This window comes from Palaemon carinicauda, chromosome 39, assembly GCF_036898095.1.
Source record: "Palaemon carinicauda isolate YSFRI2023 chromosome 39, ASM3689809v2, whole genome shotgun sequence".
NCBI lineage: Eukaryota > Metazoa > Arthropoda > Malacostraca > Decapoda > Palaemonidae > Palaemon > Palaemon carinicauda.
In genome coordinates, this window is record NC_090763.1 from 68,636,917 (window position 1) to 68,659,923 (window position 23,007).

A 23,007-nucleotide genomic window follows, 5' to 3' on the forward strand; every position below is an offset into this window, starting at 1 on the left:
AGGATTGCTCCTTTTGTCTCTTCTACGAAGTGTCCCCTCCCGTTCGCATGAGAGGACACTCACAGAGACTCCTCTTCGGAGGATTGTTCCTGTTTACGTCTGCTGATCTCACGGCCTTTCGGGGCTCCATCACCAGTCTCTTCTACGAAGTGCTCACCTCTCTCGTTCACGAGAGAGGCCACTCTTAGAGACTCCTCTTCGGAGGTTTGTTCCTGTTGTCAACAGCTTGCTGTTCAGTCACTAGCACTTCGGTGTTTAGTGACAGGGAAACTTCGGTTTCTCTTTTTCCCTGACCCTTTGGGGTCTCGGAGCTTTAGTTACGCAGTTCCCTCGGGCTCTCGTAACTTTAGTCACTTCTACACTTCGGTGATTAGTGACGGAGAAACTTCGGTTTCTCGTTGCGTTGACCCTTCGGGGTCTTGCAACTATCCCCTCGGGGCCTCGCTACTCAGACTACGTTAGACCCTTGGTCTCTCGTGCCTCAGTGTACCTGTTGCCTGCTGTATCCGTTCCTGACTGCAGACGCGCCTTGGGCGCCCACGCCCCCGATATCTAACGCGCTCCTCCCTTCGGGGCAGGAGAGACTTTCTCACACCTTGAATAAGTCCCTTAAGTGCCAGGTTTCACCTGCGCGCCAACGTTCCCTTACGCGCTAGCGCTCGACTGCTGTTCCTGAGTCTGCCTTCAGACACCCTGTTCCAGTATTCAGTTAGGCTGCTACCAACGTTCCCTGTGCACTTGCGCACATCGTTGGGGTTCCTGAGATAGCGCACTGGCGCTCACCAGCATTTCAGCTTATGGTGTCTCTAAGTCTCTTCTACGAAGGACAACTCTCCCGTTCGTGGGAAAGGTACCTCACAGAGACCACTTCTCGGAGTATTTAGCAGTCCCTCAGTTGATCGTCGGCACTGAAGTAGACCTCCTGGTCCTCTTCAGGGGATGCCCTCCCTTTTAGGGACATCCCAGTTCCTGATCTACGAGTTAGCCGATCCTTCAACCATTTCCGACAATCTTCTGTTACACAGGGGCCTACGTTCTTCACTTGCGCATAAGCACTGAAGACTGCTCGCGTGCGGGATTATTTCCCGCGATTGTCGAGGATCGTTAGCCGACGATCTTCTGATACGCGCTAACGCGTAAGCGTTGATGATCGCCCGCTCACGGGATGGTTTCCCGCGCGCGATCTCGCGATCGTCTAGGATAGTTAGCCGACGATCTTTTGTTACGCGCTAACGCGTAAATGCTGTAGATCGCCCGCGCACGGGATGGTTTCCCGCGTGCGATCTCCAAGGCCCTTCCGCTCGCGGTTTTTCCGCGCGTGATCGTTGAAGATCGTTAACCCAGCAACGGTCGTTAGCCGGCGATCTTCGGATCCAGCGCTAGGCGCGCAAGCGCCGAGGATCGGTCTGTGCACGGGATGGTTTCCCGCGCGCGACAACGAGGCCGTCCGCGCGGGGTTCTCCGCACGCGATCATCGACAGCCGTTAGCCGGCGATCTTCGGATCCGGCGCTAAGCGTGCAAGCACCGACAATCTTCTTAGTATGCATAAGCTCCGATGATCGTTCTGTGGGCGGGATGGTTTCCTGCGCACGGCAACGAGGCCATCCGCGCGCGGTTCTCCGCACACGATCGTCGAAGGCCGTTAGCCGCTGATCTTCGGATTCGGTGCTAGGCACGCGAGCGCCGACGATCTTCACAGTTCGCGTAAGCGCCGAAGATCGTTCCGTTCGCGGGATGGTTTCCCGCGCTCGACCATTGAGGCTCACACATCCATCGCACGGATCGTCCGCGCGCGGTTTCCCGCTCGCAATCGTCGTAGATCGTCCGCGCACGGGCACAGAGGTTTTCCCGCTCGTGATCGCCGACTATCTTCTCGCGCGCACGAGCGCGCCGACAATCTTCGCTCACGCGTGAGCGTCGAAGATCGTCCGTGCTTGCGCGAATCGCCGACGATCGTCTTTCATTGTTGGAGATCATACGCACGTGGGCACCATGGTTTCGCGCTCACTGTCCTACGGTCTTCTCTCGCGCTAGCGCCGACGATCTTCGTACTCGCGTAAGCGCCGAAGATCGTCAGCGTTATTCTTCCGCGCGTGGGATGGTTTCCCACACGCAATCGCCGACGGCGCTAGCACCGGCGATCTTTTTTCGCCGAGATCGTTCGCGCATGGGATGGTTTCCCTCGCTATCGCCCACGATCTTTCACGCGCAAGCGCCAGCGATCTGCATACGCACGGAAGCACGGAGATCGTTCACGCGGACACCGATACGCCCACGCTCACGCGGGTACGTGGGCATGCGGGCGCGGTTATACTGCTACGCATGCTTTATTCAAGCGCTATCCAGATCTGTGCTTTTCACGCGATCGTCAGCGTGATCGGCGCACCGTTCTCCGACGCGACCGCGCCCTGTTCACATCAGCACTTATGGCGGTCAGGCCACCTCCGTGTTTCCCTCCCCCGCAGCGCAGAGCAGCGCCCTCTCCGGAGGGGGGAAGGTTTCCAGATAGGTCAAAGGTCTCTTCTCCCTTCTTTGCAGGTTCTCTACGGGCGAACCCTCATGTGTTATCTCCCCCAGAGGATCGAACGATCCTCTTCCCTCCAGAGGGACTCCCTGTCAGCGCGAGGGTTGGTCGGCATCCCTGGTGGGATGCAGTCGTCAGAACGTTCAAGCAGGCGATGAGCCTGTCCCTTCTGACTGGGGTCACTAATCAGTAGCAGCTTCCTCTCCCCCTGAAGGGGGTGAGAGGAATCTCTGGCATGGTATCTCCCCCAGGGACTATCCTGTCCCTTCGCGAGTCCTTACGCAGGCGATGAGCCCTCCTCGGACTTAATCTCCCCTCCCCTGCGGATGAGCACTACCCATCCCCAGGAGGGTCAGAAGACCCGGTCCTCTCCCCCTTCACTCCATTGGGAGAATCCCCGCCTCTTCCTGAGGGTCCTATCGTGCGGAGGGGGCGAAGCCTTACGTCCTTCATCGCTGGGGTTTTGTTTCCCTCCTAGGAGGGATCCTAAGGCCCTGTTTTCCGCAAGGATCCGACAGGATCCAGTTGGACCCTTGGGGCATGTCTACGAGTCTCCCCAGGAAGAGCCTCCGGGGATGGGAGACCTTGCTGCCAGTCCATCAGGAGGAGGAGCTCCAGGGGTCGGAACTTGCGTTCTGGCAGGTTCTGGCCCTCAGGAGATACCTCAAGGGGATCCCAGATTCAGAGATTCCTCTTCGGTAAGGGAAGGATACGGTCCTGGACCGAGTTCTACTCACCCAAGGACTCCCTTACGCCAGTGCAGCTTGCCCGGGTCTCAGGGAATGGAGAGCGCCAGAGACTAGGCCGAGGGCCAGCTCTCCGAGCTTGTCTCCTTCAACAGTCCCGGTTGGTTTCGAGCCCCTCCCTCCTCCCTGGGTAGGGATCGATGAGGGGATGGGCCCTCTGGGCGGAAGTCCAGTCCATGTCGGAGATACGCTCCCTCCAAGAGGTGGCCAACTGGTTCCGAGGCCTCCTTAATCGTCTCCTTCCCTTCTCGACTCTGTACAGGGTTGTCAAACAGTCTCCGTTCAGCATAGCGACAGCAGACGCGGTCAGCTTTGCGGTGAGACCACAAGACTTCATGTGTACACTGGTCCGGTAGGACTCGTACTTCCGGTCCCGGTTCACCCATCTTCAAGGAAGTACTTTGGAGTCCGCCTGGAAGGCAGATATACCAGTTCAAGGGCTGTGCTTCGGCCTCTCCACGGCACCTCAACAGTTCTCCGATACTTCCTCTCGGATCTCTTCACGGGCTCTCGGCATCGGCATCCGGCCACTCCGTTTCCTGGGTGACTGGCCGATCCTGGCAGACTCGAAGGCATCCCTTCTTCGTCATTGGGACAAGCTCCTCGGACTTTACCAAGTTCTAAAGATCATGGTGGTCCTCGAGGAGTCCTCTCCTCAGCCCTCTCAGAGTCTGGTATACCGAGCCTGGTCTTAGGCTCCTATCTCCCGTAGCCTTCCCTTCAGACAACAGGGTACCAAGGCAGAGGAAGGTCGCGAGACCTTTCCTCACATGAGAAGACCCTCCAACCCAAGGTTGTTACGTCTCTCCTCCCTGGCCCATCTGGTTTTCACAGTCGCCCCAGGATGAGTTCTCTCCAGTGGCGACTCGGGGCGCGGGGTAGTCGGGGGCACGTCTCCCCAGACGCCGAGACCCCTAGGGGACAACCCGTACAGACGAACCCATAGGGGTAGGAAGCAGACGAGGGCCTACAATAGGGAGTGGTCCTTCTCGTCCTTCCCCCAAACTTGATGCTGTCTTCGGACGCGTCAAAGGAAAGGGGGGGGGGGGGGCACGTTCTGATCCATGGGTCCTCAGGCCGGTGGTCAGAACCAGGAAGAACTTCCTCTAGTCCTACTAGAGACGGAAACCGTGTTTCTGGCACTTCAGTAGCTCCACCTAGCCTGGCGGACTACTCTGTGGTTATGAAGATCAACAACACCACAGTGATGGTTTTCTGGCCCAGACAAGGAAGTACTTTTCAGTACAACCTTCCCATCCTGCGGTATAGATACCGGGATGGTCCGAGTCCCCCTCGGTCTCCTTAGCAGCTCGCTTGATTCCAGGCAAAGGAATGGGCTCGCCGACAGTCTGAGCAGGGTGTCACGGACACCACATTCCGAGTGGTCTTTGGATCCTCAAGTAGCCTACAAGTACTGACTCGGTGGGGCTCCCTCTGTGGACCGGTTCGCTACACCACTGAGCTGCAAGCTCCCGCTGTTTTGCTCCCCGGTCACGGATCCCAAGGCCCTCTGGTAGGATGCCTTCCAGCAACGGTGGGACACCATCGATGTGTTGCCTCCGTAGCTTGCTCCACTTCCCGCCGGGAGTCTATCCAGCATCTCCTCAAAGAGAAAGGATTTTCGCAACAAGGGGCGAAAAGGAGGCCTGGACACCTACGCAAGTCTTCCGCAGTAGTCTCCCAGGCGAAAGAGCGAGTTTCTGTGGCCGGTGTCGGGTAGAGGGCATCCCTCCACACGATGCCGCTCCCAGCAATAGCGGAGCCCCTAGTGGGATTGCGGGATAAATGTGCCTTTCAGTTTCGACTGTGAAAGGCTATCCCTCAGCCTTAAGTCTTGCCTCCTGGCTCTAGGGACAAACATTTCTCCCCCGCTGGAACTCTTCCTTCGCATGCGAAGCCTTGTCCTCTCCTGCCCTCAGTTGAAGGTGAGACCTCCTCCTTGGGACGTGGTTCGAGTCCTCGAGTCTCTAAAGAGACCCCCTGACGAACCACTACGTAAGTCCCCAGACCACCACCTTTCTGGGTAGACAGTGTCCCTGCTAGCCTATCTTAATCGTCCATTCAGGGGGTTAGGGGGAGGCAACATTCAGGTTCGTCCCTGAGGTTTGTTGCCGAGACTCAGAATCCGCGAGTGCCGGACTCGCTATTCGACTCCTTCTAGGGTTCGAGTCTCCGTCCTGTAGCAGATGACTCAGACCATCTCCTACCTTGCCGGTAGGGGGTCCGAGCTGGCGTCTTCAGAGAACAGCTGCAGTTCGTCTCCAGGCTCAAGTCTCGTTCGTGGATCCTGGGTAACGAGGAGAGGGGTCTCCAGGAGTACCATCTCGGCCCGGATTCGCAGGGTGCTACACCCTGCCTTGAATCCTGACCCTTCTCCGTCGCATCGCCCTAGAGCCCATGATGTCAGGGGCTTAGATACGTCCCTGCCCTTCATGGAGCATCTTTCAGTGACGCAGTTCCTACAGTGGGGATGTTGAAGCATCAGACCTTCTTCTCAGCCCCTTACCTGCAAGGCATGACCCACAGGAGGCTCGATACGTTTCTATCGGCCCTGTGGTGGCTTCACAACAGCTGGTCTAAACCTCAGGCTCCTTGATGGACAAGTAGCAGAAGGTTGATGGCATTGTTACCTGGTGTTAGTCTGCATGAATGAAAAGATCTGTCTGGCCCTTATTCTTTTCTTCATCCTCTCCTCCCACGGAGAAAGCAGTATCCTGGGTTCTCTGCACAGCTGACCTCAAACCACTGCAGGTAGACCATGCTTCCTTGTGTTCCTAGTATTAGGTGTAATACTGTCATGTCCCCATACCCTGACGAGGTGGTATTGGGAGAGTCCTAGCCTGGATTTCCTTCTGAGGGACTCCAGGGCAACTGCCTGGGACAAGTCACTTTTCACCTTCGCGCACACCTTACGTAGGCCGCGGCAGTTTCACAACCGCCAGCGAGGAGCAGGTATTCCCTATTGTCAGAGTACTTGATCGCTCGAATATGGAATCCCCGGGCAAGCCAAAGCCAGTATGGCCGGGACTTACCACCCTTCCTAAGGGTTAAGTCACCCCATGTAAATAGCGTGGTTTATATTTCAGTTACGGAACAAATGACAAATTCGTAGGTAATTTGTATTTTTCCTAACTATACAAACCTTAGCTATTTACAGTTATGTGCCCGCCAGCCCTGTCCCCCAAGATAAGTTCTACCTCTAAATAAAGTGGAGTATTCTCCGGTGTGTGTGAGGGGGAGGGGTAGCTAGCCACCCCTCCCTACCCCCTGCTAACTAGCGGAGGGGTAGGAAACCCTTGTTAAAACTTTTATGGCTTGTCGTTCAGCTACGCCGAAGTAATTACCCCATGTAAATAGCTAAGGTTTGTATAGTTAGGAAAAATACAAATTACCTACGAATTTGTCATTTTTTACAAGTCTGTAGAGGTTCCTTACAATATCGAGGGTCTTTATGGCTATTTAAAGATACTTTGTTCCAACACGGAGTACTTACCTCAAACTACTTTCTTAGGAGTATCTGGGATCTCCTTAACCGACCAAGAATTTTGTGTAGTTCCCCCTTTCTCCGTTACCTTGTCGGGGCTCTCCGGGGCGGAAGGATACTCGCCCCGAGGTGACTTGTGGTCAGCGCGCGAGGGTGCGCTGCTAGGTCTGAGTCTTCAGTAAGCGTCTGGTCGCGGCGTAGATACCATCTCGCCGCTCTCTCTCGCTTATCCCGTCCGATCCGCCTTGTGTACCACGTGTTCCTTTGTTTTCCCCATCCCTTGTTCACCACGTGTTCCCTTTGTGTTCCTTATCCTTTCTTTGTGTACTTGTGTTGCTTGCGTGTTCGGTTTTCTTAATTATGGAATCTCAGCGTCGTTGTCCCGGGCCCAAAGCTGGTAAGTCTTGCGGGGCCTGGCTGTGCAGGACTGATGTCGACCCGCACATGCTGTGTGCCTTGTGTAGGGGTAATAAGTGCTCCCCTGCCTCCATGTGTCCGGAGTGCGAGTCCTGCCCGGAGCTACAGTGGACCTTGTTTGCCACTAAAAAGAAGGCGGCACCCAAACGGTCTCCCAAGAAGGTGGGCCTCACCTCGCCATTGACGTCGCCCTCAGCCCCCTCGGAGAGAGGTTCTCCTTCACCTTCCCCTACCCAGAGTAGGGGACGAGGTAAGTCTGTTGCGGGGAAACGGCCCATTGCCGTTCCCCATGAGTCTGATATCGGGGATTCTGTCTGTGTGGGGCCTACGCAGATGAGTGGGGGGTCTGCTAGTGTGGCGGAAGTGTGTGCCGTGGACGAGGTCCTGGTGCCCGCAAGACCCGTCTCCAGTGAAGACCCGGTGTGGGGGAGGCCTGAAACAGCTCCTACCCCCCCCCGCCACATCGTGGCAGTGCTTTACAGGTACAGTACAGCGGGTTCCGGGGGCGGCCGTGACAAAGAAAGGAGGGCCACGTGTTCATCGGACCCCAACTCCATTGTTTGGACAGCGCCGAGGACGCCCTTCAGGTCTCCCATGCGACAAGAAGAGGAGTTTGAGGGCTGGTTTGCCTCTCGGGCCACACTTCGCACACCCCTGGCGCCCTCTGCAATGAGGGCTGGTTTGCCTCTCGGGCCACACTTCGCACACCCCTGGCGCCTTCTGCAACGCTTCCGTCGGACTTTATGCAGCCCGTTACCCCGGTATCTAGGCCGAGGGCCCCGAGAAGGGTAGTGGAAGAAACGGAGGACTCCGACAGCTCCTCCTCCTCGTCTTCCTCCTCGGACAGCTCCTCGTCCTACAGCTCTTCCTCGTCGAAGGACTCCAGCGACCGGGACACTAGGAAGAAGAGGAAGAGATCCAGAAGAAGGAAGGCGAGCTCCTACGCAAGGCCCTCGAGGAAGAAGGCGAAATCCACGAGGAGAAGGAGCAAGAAGAAGAGTTCTCTCATGAGGAAGTTTGTCAGAGTGGCTTTTCCCCCTTGCGGGTCGAGCAGGGCGGCTGCCGCTCCAGTGCCTGCCTCGGTGGCCGCTTCCGCTACTTTGCCCAGTGTCTCTTCGGCTACGCCCGCCCGTCAGGTGCAGCCATTGGCACACTTTCCCTTGCCCTTGCCCGGCAAATCATCGGCTCCATCCGTCCTACGGGGACAACCGCGGATGAAACTCAGCAGCTCGGCTCCCAGCCGCTTTGTCGCACCGGCTCTGTCCAAGTCACGGAAACTGCCGCTGCCACTACTGTCAAGTAGTTCCCTACGGATTTCCCCGGGAGGGGGTAGACCCATGACGGCTACCCCCGCCCCGGCGGCTCCAACCGTTACGGAGACAGCCGCTCCATCAACCCGACAAGAGGGAAGGGATACCTCCGCTCCCACGGATCCCTCTGTGTTCGAGGATGCTAGCGACACGGAGGTGCAGGTGGTGGAAGAGTCACTAGACACTAGCGAGTGTTCCCCAGACGAGGTGTCCTCTTACAGGAAGGTTCTGGCCCTAATACGGCACCACCACAGACTGGATGAACCACAGCCTTCATCGTAGCAGGCTTGGCTTTCAAGTTTGGGCAGGATGGTTGACAATCCTGTACAGCAGAAACCATCCTTGACCCTACCCTTAGCGCCCGATGTTGCCCTGGTCATGGAGCACGTCAATCGGTTTGTTGCGGGGCCTAAGAACTCCCTAAGAGCCCAAGGGTCCTTCAAGCTCCTGCCTGGACTGAGGACCCAGAAGAAATTTTATGTGCCAGACGGTCGTCACTCAGGGCCCCGCACGCTGTAAGAAGCCGTCGCAACCTTGAACCAGGGCAACACGGATGAGAGGAGCCTTACTGCCCCAGTGGTTTTCTCACAAGCGGAGGCCGCCATGATGGAGGCCTTCCAGGACATCGTCAACATGACCTCATGGTTGGACTGGTGGGCGTGCACCCTAGCAGGGTTCTAACTAGGGGGGGGGAGGCAATGAAGTTCCTCACCTTTCAGTCCCTGACCCAGAAGGCAAACTAGGTTCTGAGGAGGAGGGACACAGTACTTAACAGACTGCCCCGTAGACTCCCCAAGCGGGAAGCTAAATTCTTGAAAAATGCACCGGTGTGGGGCGAGACCGTGTTCCCCCTTCAGGCGATGGCTGAGACTTTGGAGAGAGTGGGTAAGTTGAAAAATTCGTCCGAGCCCAGGCAGCCGACGACAAGACGTCCTTCCCACAGGAGGCCATCAGCGGATGGGGCCTACCCGCCTACGCCTCTGGCTAGACAGGAGGCCTCCTCCCCTTCCTGGTACCAATCCCCACGGCCCTCCTGCAGGGGCAGTGCCCCAGCCCAGGCCTCCTTTAGGCCGAAATATTCTGGCTCAAGGAGAGGCCGTTCCAACCGTCTCCCCAGAAGGAGATAGGGAGAGAGGCCCCCTACACCTTCCCACGCCTCAGGTGGGGGGATGCCTCAAACATTATTGGCAAGCATGGTGAGACAACGGTGCGGACCCCTGGACTGTGACAGTTCTCAGAGAGGGATACAGAATTCCCTTCCTGTCGGAACCGCCCCCTCTGATCCCCGAACATTGGGCAGAATGGCTGGCACCCAAGGACCCCGAGAAGAGAGCAGCCCTGCAGGGGGAAGTGGCAGCCATGTTGAGCAAGGGAGCTCTACAACCTGTCCAGAAATCATCCCCAGGATTCTACAGCAGGCTATTCCTGGTGGAGAAAGCTACGGGAGGCTGGAGGCCAGTCATCGACCTCTCGGCCCTGAACAAGTTTGTCAAGAAGACCTCCTTCAATATGGACACGCCGAAGTCGGTGCTTGCAACCTTGAGAGAAGGGGATTTCATGATGTCTCTAGATCTCAAGGATGCTTACTTAAAAATCCCCGTACACCCCTCCAGCAGGAAGTTCCTCAGAGTAAAATGGGGATCCCAATCCCTGCAGTTCAAGACCCTCTGCTTCGGCCTGTCAACAGAACCTCAGGTTTTCACGAGGGTGTTCACCCTGGTATCAGTCTGGGCACACAAACAGGGCATTGGGCTGATCAGATACCTCAACGACTGGTTGCTGCCTTCAGCCTCAGAGGCAGACTTAAAAGAGGAGGGCACAAAACTTCTACAGTTCTGCAGGGACCTAGGGATTACCATCAACCTGGAAAAGTCCCAGTTAGTCCCCACCACCAAGATGACGTATCTAGGGATGGTCCTGGACTCCCAGTTGGCGAAGGCGTTTCCCTCCCAGGAGAGGCTTAACAACCTAGTCCAAGTGATTCGCCCATTTCTAGCAGATACTCCAATGAGAGCCAAGGATTGGCAGACTCGTGGGACACCTGGTCTCATTGGAGAAGTTGGTTCCTCAAGGGAGACTCAAGCTGAGGTCAGTCCAGTGGAATCTGAAGGACCTCTGGTCGCCGGGGGAGTCCCCGCAAAATGTAGTCAGGATGACCCTTTCCTCCAAGAACATGCTCCTCTGGTGGTCCGACATGAAGAACACACTGAAAGGGATACTGTTCGCGTCTGTTCCTTCGGAGATGCTGCTCTTCACGGACGCATCAAAGGAGGGATGGCGAGCCCATCTACTCATACAGCAGAGGGAAAGTGGTCCCTAGAGGAAAAGACCCTGCATATAAACCTGCTCGAACTCATGGCAGTGCAAAAGGCCCTCGCGACGTTCGCCCATCTTCTTCGGGGAAACTCGGTAGCCCTCATGTGCGACAACGCCACAGTAGTGGCATACATAAAGAAGCAAGGAGGCCTAAGATCAAGAGAACTGTGCACCCTCACAGCTCAAATCCTGGAATGGGCTGAAAAGAACCACATCCTGCTTACAGCCAGGTTCATTCCGGGGAAGAGGAACGTTTTGGCCGACGGCCTCAGCAGGACAGGGCAAGTAGTAGGTTTGGAATGGTCTCTGCACCCACAGGTGGCACGGGAGATTCTCCAGTTGTGGGGCTCACCGGTGATAGACCTGTTCGCCACGAGGCTCAATGCGCAGTTACCCGTGTTCTGTTCTCCGGTGCCAGACCCGACAGTAGCGTTCAAGGACGCCTTCCAGCACTCGTGGGACGGTCTCGATGTGTACGCCTTCCCTCCCTTCGGGATCCTCAGGTAGGTACTCGACAGACTCAGGCAGTCAAGGGCTACAAAGATGACTTTGGTAGCGCCCTGGTGGCCGGAGAGGGAGTGGTTCGCAGATCTGCAGGACCTGGCCACACTCCCTCCATGGCCCCTTCCAGCAAGAGAAGATCTGTTACGTCAACCACACTTCCGAAGGCTGCACGTAAACCCCCAGTGCCTGAGGCTACACGTGTGGAGGTTATCAGGCGCCTGCTAAGGAGAGAAGGATTCTCGGAGAAGACAGCTTCCAGAATGTCGGGGTATCTCTGAAAGTCCTCGTGTGTAGTGGACCACATTCGTGAAGTGGTGTGCCACACAGAATCTGCGGCTCTTAGACGCTTCAGTCCACAGAATTGCAGACTTCCTGGTTCACTTGAGGGACGACCTGGGTCTCCCCATTCAGCCATCAAAGGAGTCCGTGCGGTACTGGGGCAGGTTTTCCAACTCGAGGCATCAACCTAGGGGCGTCTCGACACATCTCCATGCTCATCAGGAGTTTCGAGCAGTCTTGCGCCTCTAGGGTTCCGCAGTGGGACGTGGCCAAGGTACTCAAGGCTCTTTCGAGGCCTCCCTTTGAACCCCTTAAGGACATTCTAGATAAGGATCTCACCCTCAAGGCAGTGTTCTTACTAGCCCTAGCCTCAGCCAAGCGGGTGAGTGAGCTCCACGGCTTGTCCTTCAAAGTCTCGCACTCGAAAGGGTGGAAGGAACTATCATTTAAGTTCTTATCCGAGTTCGTGGCCAAGACCCAAGACCCAGCAGTTGCGGATTTTAGGTTCGAAGAGTTCTCAATTCCAGCGATTCCTCACTCTGATAACCCGGAAGACCTGCTTTTGTGCCCAGTGAGAACAACCAGGAAATACCTCAGTAAGACAGCCAAACTCAGACCAGCCATCAAAAGTTTGCTTGTCTCTTCAGGCCCAGTCAAGAAAGCAGTGTCTAAGAGCACGATCTCTTTCTGGCTGAGGCAAGTTATCAAGAGGTCTTACGACAGGGATGGATCCGCGGTCCCGGGGACCCCGCAACCCTATGATATTAGGGGCTTTAGCACTTCCTTAGCCTTTGACACCAATATGGCAGTGGGCCAAATCATGCGAGCAGGTACTTGGACCAGACAATCCACCTTTACGGCCCATTACCTGAAAGACTGCCAGAAAATCCCTGGACGCCTTCTCCATTGGGCCAGTAATTTCCGCCATGCAACAGGTTTAGTGGTTTAAGGCCCCGGGTAGCCCACGGGAAGTAATAGCAAGTGACACAAGTTCCTCCTTACTCCCTCTTCCCTCGCTACCCCTTTTTTCCCCTTTCCTATCCTCCTTCCATGTGAGATATAGATGCTGTGGAAAACCCTGTCCGGATTATACATAAGGGTGAGTTGTACATAAGGTAGACTTTTGCGTGCTTTTCCCGACTCTCCTACCTTCCACTGGGTCGTCTAGACCTAGCCTCCTATCTAGGTCCCGTGCCCCAGGATGTTAGGGGATATACCGGCCTGTAAGCCACTCCCTCCTCCCAAAGTATAAGTCTCCTAAGAAAGTAGTTCGAGGTAAGTACTCCGTGTTGGAACAAATCACAAATTTTAAGTAATTTGTATTTTTCCTAACAGTACTTACCTCGAACTACTTTCTGGTTATTGCCCGCCCATCCTGCCCCGAGTATCTTACAGGAGTTCGAGTAATACTTAAACATATGCTTACTGACGGCTCAGACCTAGCAGTGCACCCTCGCACGCTGACCTCGGGTCACCTCGGGGCGAGTATCCTTCCGCCATGGAGCGCCCCGACAAGGTAATGGAGAGAGGGGGAACTACGCAAAATTCTTGGTCAGTTAAGGATAGGATCCCAGATACTCCTAAGAAAGTAGTTCGAGGTAAGTACTGTTAGGAAAAATACAAATTACTTAAAATATGTGATGTTTTTATTACTAACTTTACTAACTTACTGTCTGTTAGAGTAGGAAACTGAAGGGCTTCAGATTGTCTCCCACCTAAATAGTGTCTGTATACTGTAAATGAATAAGAGATTTTTATACATTGTAGGAACTTACAGAAAATATGAATTCCCTTTTCTGTTGCCAAAATACACTTGTTAAAATTTGGGGGTCGGGCTCTTCCTCCTTGCATCTCATGATTACTTTTGACTTTGCTACAGGTTTGAGTATTGGTTTAAGTCATGGCGCATGTATATATATTGTGAATAGATGCACCCTTGTATTAGGTAGGAAGAATATTTCAATTCTTCATTCTGCAGTTAATTATATTTTTTCATGTGGTAGTATTTTGTTCATTTAACCAATGGATATGTATTGATCAGTGATATTTACTGTATCTACAATACAGAAGGTCCTCAGCTTACAGGCTTGATTGGTTCCAAGAAGCTGTTTGTAAGTAAAATTTTATTAAATTTCGGTCTAGGGTAGGCCTAACCTGAATGCAATGCCTATGATTTCTTGCTACAAAAGTCACCAAATTGTTGGATGGCATATGAAATGGATATCAGGTTATTACAATTGTTATTTTGCTTACTGTATTAAATAGTATAATACAGTATTGTATTATTACAGTATTTCTTTATCTTATCTTTGTTATTTTCAGTTAGATTGGTGTTTGTATCTCCGAATGTTTGTGAGTTGAGGACCTTCTGTAATCATTTATACATTACTTGTTTGTCGATGACTTTGAAGCCAGTGTACTTGTCTAATTGACTTTAAAGTATATTTTTTGATTTATATTATATTTCTAACATTTATATCAAGTGTAGAAAATTAAGTCTTTTTGTAATGTTGGTTCATTGAGTATTTCTCTTTACCATATTTTTCCTCCCTCACTTTCAGGTACTTATGTCTACAAAAGAAAGTAGAAGCATCAGAAGTATTTGAAATATACACAAAAAAGCATCCCAACATTACAAAACAACGGGGACCACCATATCTTCTGCCGTTACTTAATTTCCTGTGGCTTTTACTATCAGCAATAGAAACGTATGTCCTTGTGACCTTTAAGTTCTGTGACAAAAAATTGAAATTTATTTATACTACATTTTTTAATATGGATTTAATATTTATGCTGTAAACAACTTTATTTAATAAGCAGCCATCTATATATTTCTTAATATAGGGGAAAGGTGATGCAGTTTACTGTATTGTGTGAGCAGTACCAGCCAAGTCTTAAAAGAGATCCATTATATCGAGAATATTTGGATCGAATTGGTCAGCTCTTCTTTAACCTTCCCGCCCCACGACCTCAACATGGGCCTGGGGGAATATTTGGTGAGTACCTATAGAATATTTTTGTAATAAAAATGGCTGGTTCCAAATGGAATTAAATTGTTCATTATTAAACTTAATGTTTGTATTCTCAAGTTTCAGGAGAAAAATTAAAATTGAAAAAGGTAACAGTAAGTGGGAAAAAATGTATCAAGTAAAATAACTAAACCTCAGTAAAAATGTAAACTAATAGGACTAGCCCAAAAAGTGTTTGTTTCCATACTAACAAACCCTCCGTTATTTATTTTGATTATCTTTTGGTGAAGCTGGAAGGTAGCCATTAGACTTAAAGTGTGAGGTGGCAACCCTGCCTAACCGCTCGAGCGGGTAGGCTGGGGGTGGCTGTGGGTTACCCAGCCACCTCTACATATACTCTCACAGCTGTGAGATACGTTACTTTTTCTTTTGGCTTGGTAGAGAGTGGACGGCTCCTCTCTCTCCTCCCAAGGCTGTCATTGGACATCTTTAATTGCTTTTTCTTTTCAGGTGTGCATGATTTCTTCGGGACGCCTTCATGCGGACCTGTCCTGGACGCGAGGATGCTGCTTACGGTACCTTCGTGTCATCGTTGGATACCAACCCGCATTCTCGGTGTCCCTAGTGTAAGGGCATTGTTGCGAGCAGGATTTGGATGGTGCAGGAGGAAAAAGGCCAAGTGCGATCTTTCTCCCTTAGGGGCGAGGAAAGTACGGTCTTCTTCATCTCATACCCCCAAATCTCTTTCAAAAGCTCCTTCTCGCTTGTGCTCTTCCGGGGGATGATCGAGTAGGAACGCAGACCGACTAATTCCTGGGTTACTGGGGGTTTAGTTGCTTCCTCTAGAGGAGCAACCTTCACCCCCAGCTGCCGGGGAGCCATTCTCCCTTTTAGATGTATTGCAGATGTAGCCAACCTTTGGGATTTCGGGACCCCCTTCGAAGGAAGAACTTCTGCGTCGCTTTCAGCACGGTGCTAGGAAGGAACCTTCTCCAGAGCCTTCAACATCTCATGCTCTGGAATTGTGCAAAGTCCATCTGTCTCCCTCTCCTGGACCTGCCATGCGTGGAAGAAGCTATTGCTCGCATTCGCCCCTCCAATGCCCTCCTGCTGACGACAACCATACTCGCCATCCTGGAACCTTGTCGTCCTGTAACCTCCAACCTTCTGTTTCTTCCCACAGGAACCCATCAGTGCAGTGATGGTCTTTTGGGGATCAGCGCTCCTCCCATCAGCAGTGCGAAAGGAGTCTCACCGCTCTCCTCGGAGGCATTCCTCTTCACAAGGAGAAGTCTCGCGATCGCGCTCTACACGATCACGAGCATCCCAGTCTAGACCTAGGTCCAGACGCTCGCGTTCTAGATGTTGATGATCTAGATCACGAGGACAACGCTCTTGCTCGCAACGACGATGCTCCCATTCACGAGGCCGGTGTTCATGCTCACGAGGGGGCGTTCACTAGAACGACGTTCACATTCGTGAGGCCAACACTCATGTTCGCGAGCTTGGCAGTCACGACACTCACGTTTGCGAGCTAGGCAGTCTCGACGCTCACGCCTTTTTCGAACGAGATCACGGTCCTCAGAAAAGAAGTTCCTCTGGCCTCTCGTTGGTTGAGTCTGCTATACCATCTAACCTTTCATCAGTCTAGTTCCAAACGGTCGTCTCAGGATAAGATCCCTGCAATGGCAGCTAAAGTCTGTGTGGAACCAACACTCAGATACACTGGACACTTGAGTTCCTGTAACACAGGATCAGGTGACAGACTAGAATTGGTGGATGACAGACGAAAACCTTCGAGGGGGTCAGAATCTTCTCGTCTCTCCTCCGGATTTGATGCTCTTCACAGATACATCAGGGGGGGGGGGAGCCCTCACTTGCTGCACCACATGATCTCCGGCTTTTGGTCAGAGTCAAAAAGGTACTAGCACATAAATCTTCTAGAGATGAGAGCAGCATACCTAGCTCCTCATCAGTTCTAACAGTTGCCTACAGGTCACTCTTGGGTGTTGATGAGCGATAACCACAGTAGTGGCTTACATTGACAAACAAGGCGGTACCTTTTCACAGCCTCTATGCCATCTTGCAGGAAAGATCCTCAGATGGTCAGAAGAACATTTGGTGTCCCTATCAGCTCGCTTCATTCTGGGCAAGAGGAATGTGCTCGCAGACAATCTGAGCAGAGCGACTCTGATAGTAGGCTCTGAATGGTCTTTGAATCGTCAGATAGCCAACAAAGTCCTGACTTTGTGGGGTTCCCCGACTATAGCTCTACTTAAACAACTACACGCGAACATCTTTCACAGAACCGTGCCGTCGCTTCGACTTCACATCTGGAGAATATTCAGCGTCTCTTCTCTCAGAAGGGGTTTTCACGACAAGTTGCGGAAAGAATGTCCGGCTACTTGCGTAAGTCCTCATCCTCAGTCTACCAGACTAAATGGAGAGTCGTCTATGGTTGGTGTCGTGGAAGGAATATCTCTCCGCTCGATGCCAATACAGTGATACCTCGGTACTCGACCATAATCCGTTCGAGATCCGTGTTCGACCTCCGATTTGTTCGAGTACCGAATTTTTTTTCCCCATAAGAAATAATGGTATATATTCTATTCCGTTCCCAAGCACTCGAACAGGCCCAAAATATTAATAAAACGTGTACCTAAACAACAATAATTATCTAAATGTGTATGAAATTGGTCAGAAAATCCTATAAAACAATTTTAAACCATTTACTGTACTAAAATAAAACAATTTTAAACCATTTTCTGTACTGTAGTGAACATACCTTTGAGCAGCGGTTCGATGGCATACAGGGATGGATGTGGAGAGGATGGAAGGGGGAGGTTACTGCTTGGAAGGAGAGTCCCCTTCCATGATGTGGCGGGGTAGTTCTCCTTCAGGAGTTGTTTCTCTCTCCAATGAAAGGGTGGGCAGATCTATTTCAGGGGTTTCTTCTCTTCTTTGTCTCTTCTTTGGAGGAGAAACAGGCTTTGATGTAGCAGCTTTCTTTTCTTTTGTGAAAAACTGGTCTATTGTTAATTGTTTCTTCCTCCTCTGCAGTATTCTTCGAAAATGATACATGACACTATCATTAAACATATGCACTGCCCGGTTTGCTACTGCAATTTCTGGGTGGTATTTTTCAGCAAAAGCCTGCACATCTGCCCACTTGGAACAAATTTCATTGATGAGAGAACTTGGAACATCCTCCCTTACCTCATCCTCTTCTGAAGATTCCTGCTCCACAATCAGATCCTGCTGCTGTTGTTGTTGCAGGTGCAACAATTCCTCCACAGTCAACTCGGTAGAATGGCTTTCTACAAGCTCATCAATATCATCCTTGTCGACCTCAAGCCCCAAACTCCTGCCCATGACAACAATTTCCTCAACGACATCAGTGTCATCAGAAATTACAGGGGTAGCAGTGCTTGGACCCGCCTCTGGTTGGAAACCTTCAAACTCCCTCTCTGTGACACATGATGGCCACAGCTTACGCCAGGCAGAGTTCAATGTCCTATAGGTCACACCTCGCCAAGCTTGGTCAATCATGTTAACAGAGTTGAGGATGCTGAAGTGTTCCTTCCAGAATTCCTTTAGGGTCAACTTCGTGTCACTGGTCACTTCAAAACACTTTCTGAAAAGGGCCTTGGTATAGAGTTTTTTGAAGTTTGAAATGACCTGTTGGTCCATGGGCTGGAGTATGGGAGTAGTATTGGGGGGCAAGAATTTGATTTTGATAAAGCTGTATTCTTCTTTCAAGTCATCCTCGAGACCTGGAGGATGTGCAGGAGCATTGTCCATAACCAGAAGACATTTCATTGGCAAGCTCTTTTCAATGAGGTAAGCCTTAACCTGGGGGGCAAACACTTCGTTTATCCACTCAGTAAAGAATTGTCTTGTGACCCAAGATTTAGTGTTCGAGCGCCACATAACTGGTAGTGCACTTTTACAAATATTATTTCGTTTGAACACCCGGGGGTTGTCCGAGTGGTACACTAACAAGGGTTTGATCTTGCAATCGCCACTTGCATTTGCACACAGCAACAATGTTAGCCTATCTTTCATTGGCTTGTGACCTGGCATCTTCGTCTCGTCCTTGGTAATGTACGTATTGGCTGGCATTTTCTTCCAAAATAACCCAGTCTCATCACAATTAAAGACTTGTTGTGCGATCAAATTTTGTTCATTTATGTACCGATCGAATTCCCCCACGTATTTATCGGCTGCAATTTGATCCGAACTAGCTGCCTCCCCATGCCTAGTAACACGATGAATACCTGTTCTATTACGAAACTTTTCAAACCAACCCCTGCTCGCTTTAAATGTAAATGAATCACTTTCACTGGTACTCGGACTTTTCTTCACTAATTCTTCATAGATATGCAACGCTTTTTCACAAATGAACGCTTCACTAACACTTTCCCCGGCCAACTGTTTTTCTTTAATAAATATTAAAAGCAACTTTTCCATCTCCTCAATCACTTGTGGCCTTTGCTTAGTTACCGCCGTAACTCCCGTTGCAACATTCGCCTTCTTAATCATTTCTTTATGCTTTAAAAACGTAGAAATGGTCGACTTCGCCATTCCGTATTCTACCGCTAAATCGGACACTCGTACACCATTCTCATATTTCGCTATAATTTCCTTCTTCAACTCGATCGTTGTTCGCACTGTTTTCCTCTTCTCCTTCCCCTTAACACTCATTACTTTCTTGGGACTCATTATGAAAGCTAAAAAAGCAATTAAAAGCACTGAAAATCACTAAATCACAACGAATGCTGATCGCGCGTTGTCTGAGTGACGCTCTCGAGAGAACTGATGCTTCCCGAACAAGCGAGAGTGGCCGAGATGGCGCGATCATCACAAAGCCCATGCGGTCGTCACGTGTTCGGCTGGTCGAGTACCGAATTTTTGGTCGAGCACCGCAGCAAAAATTTCTCGAAAATTTTGGTCGAACTCCGAATTGTTCGAGTATAGAGTCGTTCGACTACCGAGGTATCACTGTATACCAGTAATAGCGGAGTTCCTTGTATACCTTCGGGAGGAAAAGCTTTTTTCAGTCTCGGCGGTGAAAGGCTATCGCTTGGCCTTAAGCCTCGCCTTTAAGCTGAAAGGAGTTGACATTTCCTCTTCGTTGGAGCTTTCTTTACTCATACGGAGTTATGAGATCACTTACCCTTAATCAGAGATTAGGCCTCCTCCTTGGAACTTGGTTTGCGTCTTGAGATCCTTAAAAGGACCTCCCTATGAACCATTATGGCATGCAACTGACCGAAACCTCACTTTGAAAACTGCATTCCTACTCTCTTTAGCCTCGGCAAAGAGAGTCGGTGAACTTCATGGCCTCTTGTATGACATTGCCCATTCAAGGGGAAGGGGGTAAGTTACACTCAGCTTTGTCCCTGAGCTTATTGCTAAGACTCAAAATCCAGGAGTACTGGACCATAGATTCGGGCCCTTTCAGATTGAGTCTCCATTCTGTAACCAATGACCCAGATCAGTTGTTATTATCCCAGTGAGGAGTTTGAGATACTATCTTGCACGCACTGCAGCAACATGGCCCTGACTAACACCTGTGTTTGTTAGCTCAGGGAGAGTAAAGAGGAGGATCATTAAAAACACTGTCTCCTCCTTGATTCGCCAGGTGATTGAAAGAGCCTTGGCTCCCAATCCTCCTCCGGTTCGATGACCTAGAGCCCTTGATGTCAGGGGAATTAGTATATCCTTGGCATTTAAACGCAAGTTTTCTGTATTGCAAGTACTACAAGCGAGCATGTGGAAGACAAACTACTTTCACAGCCCATTACTTAAAAGATGTGACCCACAGGAGATTCGATACGTTCACTATCGGTCCTGTGGTGGCTGCTCAATAAGTGATTTAAGAATACCTCAGGCTCCTTGATGGATACTTAGCAGTTGGTTGAGGGCATTGGTTACCCTTGTTAAGACTGGGATGAATGAGAGTGTGTCTGGCTTACCTTTCTTCATGTTCCCTTCCCTTGGTGTACAGCACCACCGGTCCCTCTGTAAGCTGGCTTCAACTTCTGCAGGTAATTATCACTTCCCTTGTGTAGCCTAGTATAAGTCATAAATTCATATACTGTCCACGTCCTCATTACTTTCTGTGAGGTAAGCAATGGGAAATGTCTTTTTTTTCCTATATATAAACTCAGAATGTGTTTAAAGACGACAAACTCTCATTAGACTGAATTGCTCAGGCCGCTATTATACTCACTTTGTCAATTTTAGCGAGGTGTTAAAGTTTTCATTAGACCACAGTCATATACTGTACTAGGTAAAACCGGGTCAATGTCCATGCCAGACTTAGGACTTCCACCCACCTAAGAGTGAGTCATCCACATAAATAATGGAAGGTTTGTTATTATTGGAACAAATGAAAACTTCCATGGTAATCTATATTTTTCCCTGAACAATACAAACCTGGAGTTATTTATATAAATTGGCTCGCCATCACCTATCTCCCAGAAGTCCTGCCTGCAGTCGATAGTTGACGTACCTTACAGCTGTTGGAGTATATATACAGAGGTGGCTGGGTACCCCCCAGCCTACCCCCCTCAAGTGGATAGGCAGGGTTGGCTATCTTCCAGCTTTGTCAAAAGATAATCCAAATAAATAGCTACAGGTTTGTATTAGTTAGGGGAAAATACAAATTATCTCCAAATTTATCATGTTAATAGATAGAAAAAGTTTAGGAAATGAATTAAAAACTTAATAGATTTAATGCCCCTTATAATAAACATCCCTTCATTTGCAGTCCAAGTGTCTCCAAACACGTATATTCTTATGTCATATTGGAAGAAAGAAGGCCAGGCCATTGAAGCATCTGAAAAGCTTAGAGGCTAGTACTTGTGCATCATCTTATATTTCTGTTTCAATAGAAAGAAGTTCATTTGGTGAGTTTCCTACTAAAATTTTATTCATTTAACAGGAAATCTACTTCAAGGGTTGCTTGGAGGTGGCCTTGGAGACGATGATTCTGAAGACGAGGTGGGCATGGATGGTTTGTCATCACGGCAACCCCTCGCTTCGGAGGAGTTAGACTAATATCTTTGGTAATTAGGGATGCTGTAACAGATTTATTGAGTGTCATTTCTGTGAGTATATCATAATAAATAGTCAAATCTCGTTCCTTTTTCCTTTCAACTAATTGTACAGTATATTAAGTTAGGAAAAGGAAAATATGTTTATTGATAAAATGTACTGCATCTGATTACTAATTTTTTTTTTTAATGAGGTTAGATCAGTGCAGAAAGGACATGATGTATGGCTATCTTCTTTTTAATTCAAAATGAAAGTTCAGTAAGCACCTTTTCACAGATTATTCATAACAGTAGTTTGCTGATCACCAGTGATAAATCTCATTTTACCGAATCCATCCATAATGACTTTGTTACATGGTCTCGGCGTGCAAGTGTTGTTGTGTCGTGAACTGATTATCTATGGACATGTTCAAGCTGCTATATCTCAGATGCTTACTGAATGAAATACTATTCAATGTATCCCTTTTTAATGCCATAAACCCATATTTTTCTTATCTTTAGTCACTACCAAAGAGGTTACAGGAGAAGGGTGGTTTATATATTGTATATTTAAACTTCAAAGAAGAATTTCTTATTGTGTGAAAGTCTGCTTTTAAAAGATTAATTTTTCACTTGCACAGCATGAACTTTTGAAGAGCCCCTAGTGTCAATTGTTTTGATGTTTTTCTTTATGCTTTTTCTCCATTTACAGTTTCTTACCGACGGTGACTTGAAAAGTGTGTGTAGGGTGAAATTTAATGTGTTCCGTTTTCAAAGATTGTACTGAATAGGTAATCTATCTTTTGGCAGGATTACTGCTGATTGCACTGTACAAAGGAAGCAAAGCTTTCACTCGGCTCCTTTTTTGTAAAATGTCAGCGGGAAGTGCTGTTTTTAATGATAGGACATGTGCCTACATGGAGGTTTGTGATCAGGATTTCTGATAGTCCAGAAAGGATTACTAGGGATGTTTGTAGGTACATTCTCACATTTTTTTTTCATAGTTTCACTGTTGATTAATTTTATGAAATGAGTGATACCTGTTTACTCTCTTTTCCTTTGCTGGTTTGTTGTACTTTGTTAAATCTCATTTTAAAGCAGGTGAGAAGGTAAGTGCGTACAGTATAGTAATGGTGATGAAATCTCATACTGTATTGCTTTGTACAGTCTTTTAAGTTTGAATATAGTTTTTTGGAGATGAAAAAAAATTAGATAATTGTTTGTTTTTTCTGCACTATATTTACTTTTATTGCCTATGTAGGTAACTTTGGCCTCACAGAATACTGTGTTGCCTGAAATGTGCTCAAGTAGAAGTCTCTAAAGGTATAATTTACAGCATGTCCATAATTTAGTTTTCATTTCCTGTGTCCACTGTTTACGTACATGCATGCTCTTTTTTTTTTTAACATATATAAAT

The 23,007-nt window shown here is 49.7% G+C and overlaps 2 protein-coding genes across 3 annotated transcripts in view; one reads left to right on the forward strand and one right to left on the reverse strand.

Moving 5' to 3' along the window:
* Positions 1 to 21,696, forward strand: part of LOC137631244 (Golgi to ER traffic protein 4 homolog) — an 89,421-nt gene extending 67,725 nt beyond the window's left edge. The window contains exons 6-8 of the mRNA XM_068363028.1: positions 14,143 to 14,289; positions 14,426 to 14,577; positions 21,500 to 21,696. Of these exons, the coding sequence (XP_068219129.1) occupies positions 14,143 to 14,289; positions 14,426 to 14,577; positions 21,500 to 21,615 (415 nt within the window). The 3' untranslated portion in view covers positions 21,616 to 21,696. The remainder of the gene's footprint in view (positions 1 to 14,142; positions 14,290 to 14,425; positions 14,578 to 21,499) is intronic.
* The window catches only part of LOC137631246 (Golgi to ER traffic protein 4 homolog), a 445,029-nt gene that overhangs the window by 155,496 nt on the left and 266,526 nt on the right, over positions 1 to 23,007 (reverse strand). The gene's annotated exons all lie outside the window — the stretch shown is intronic.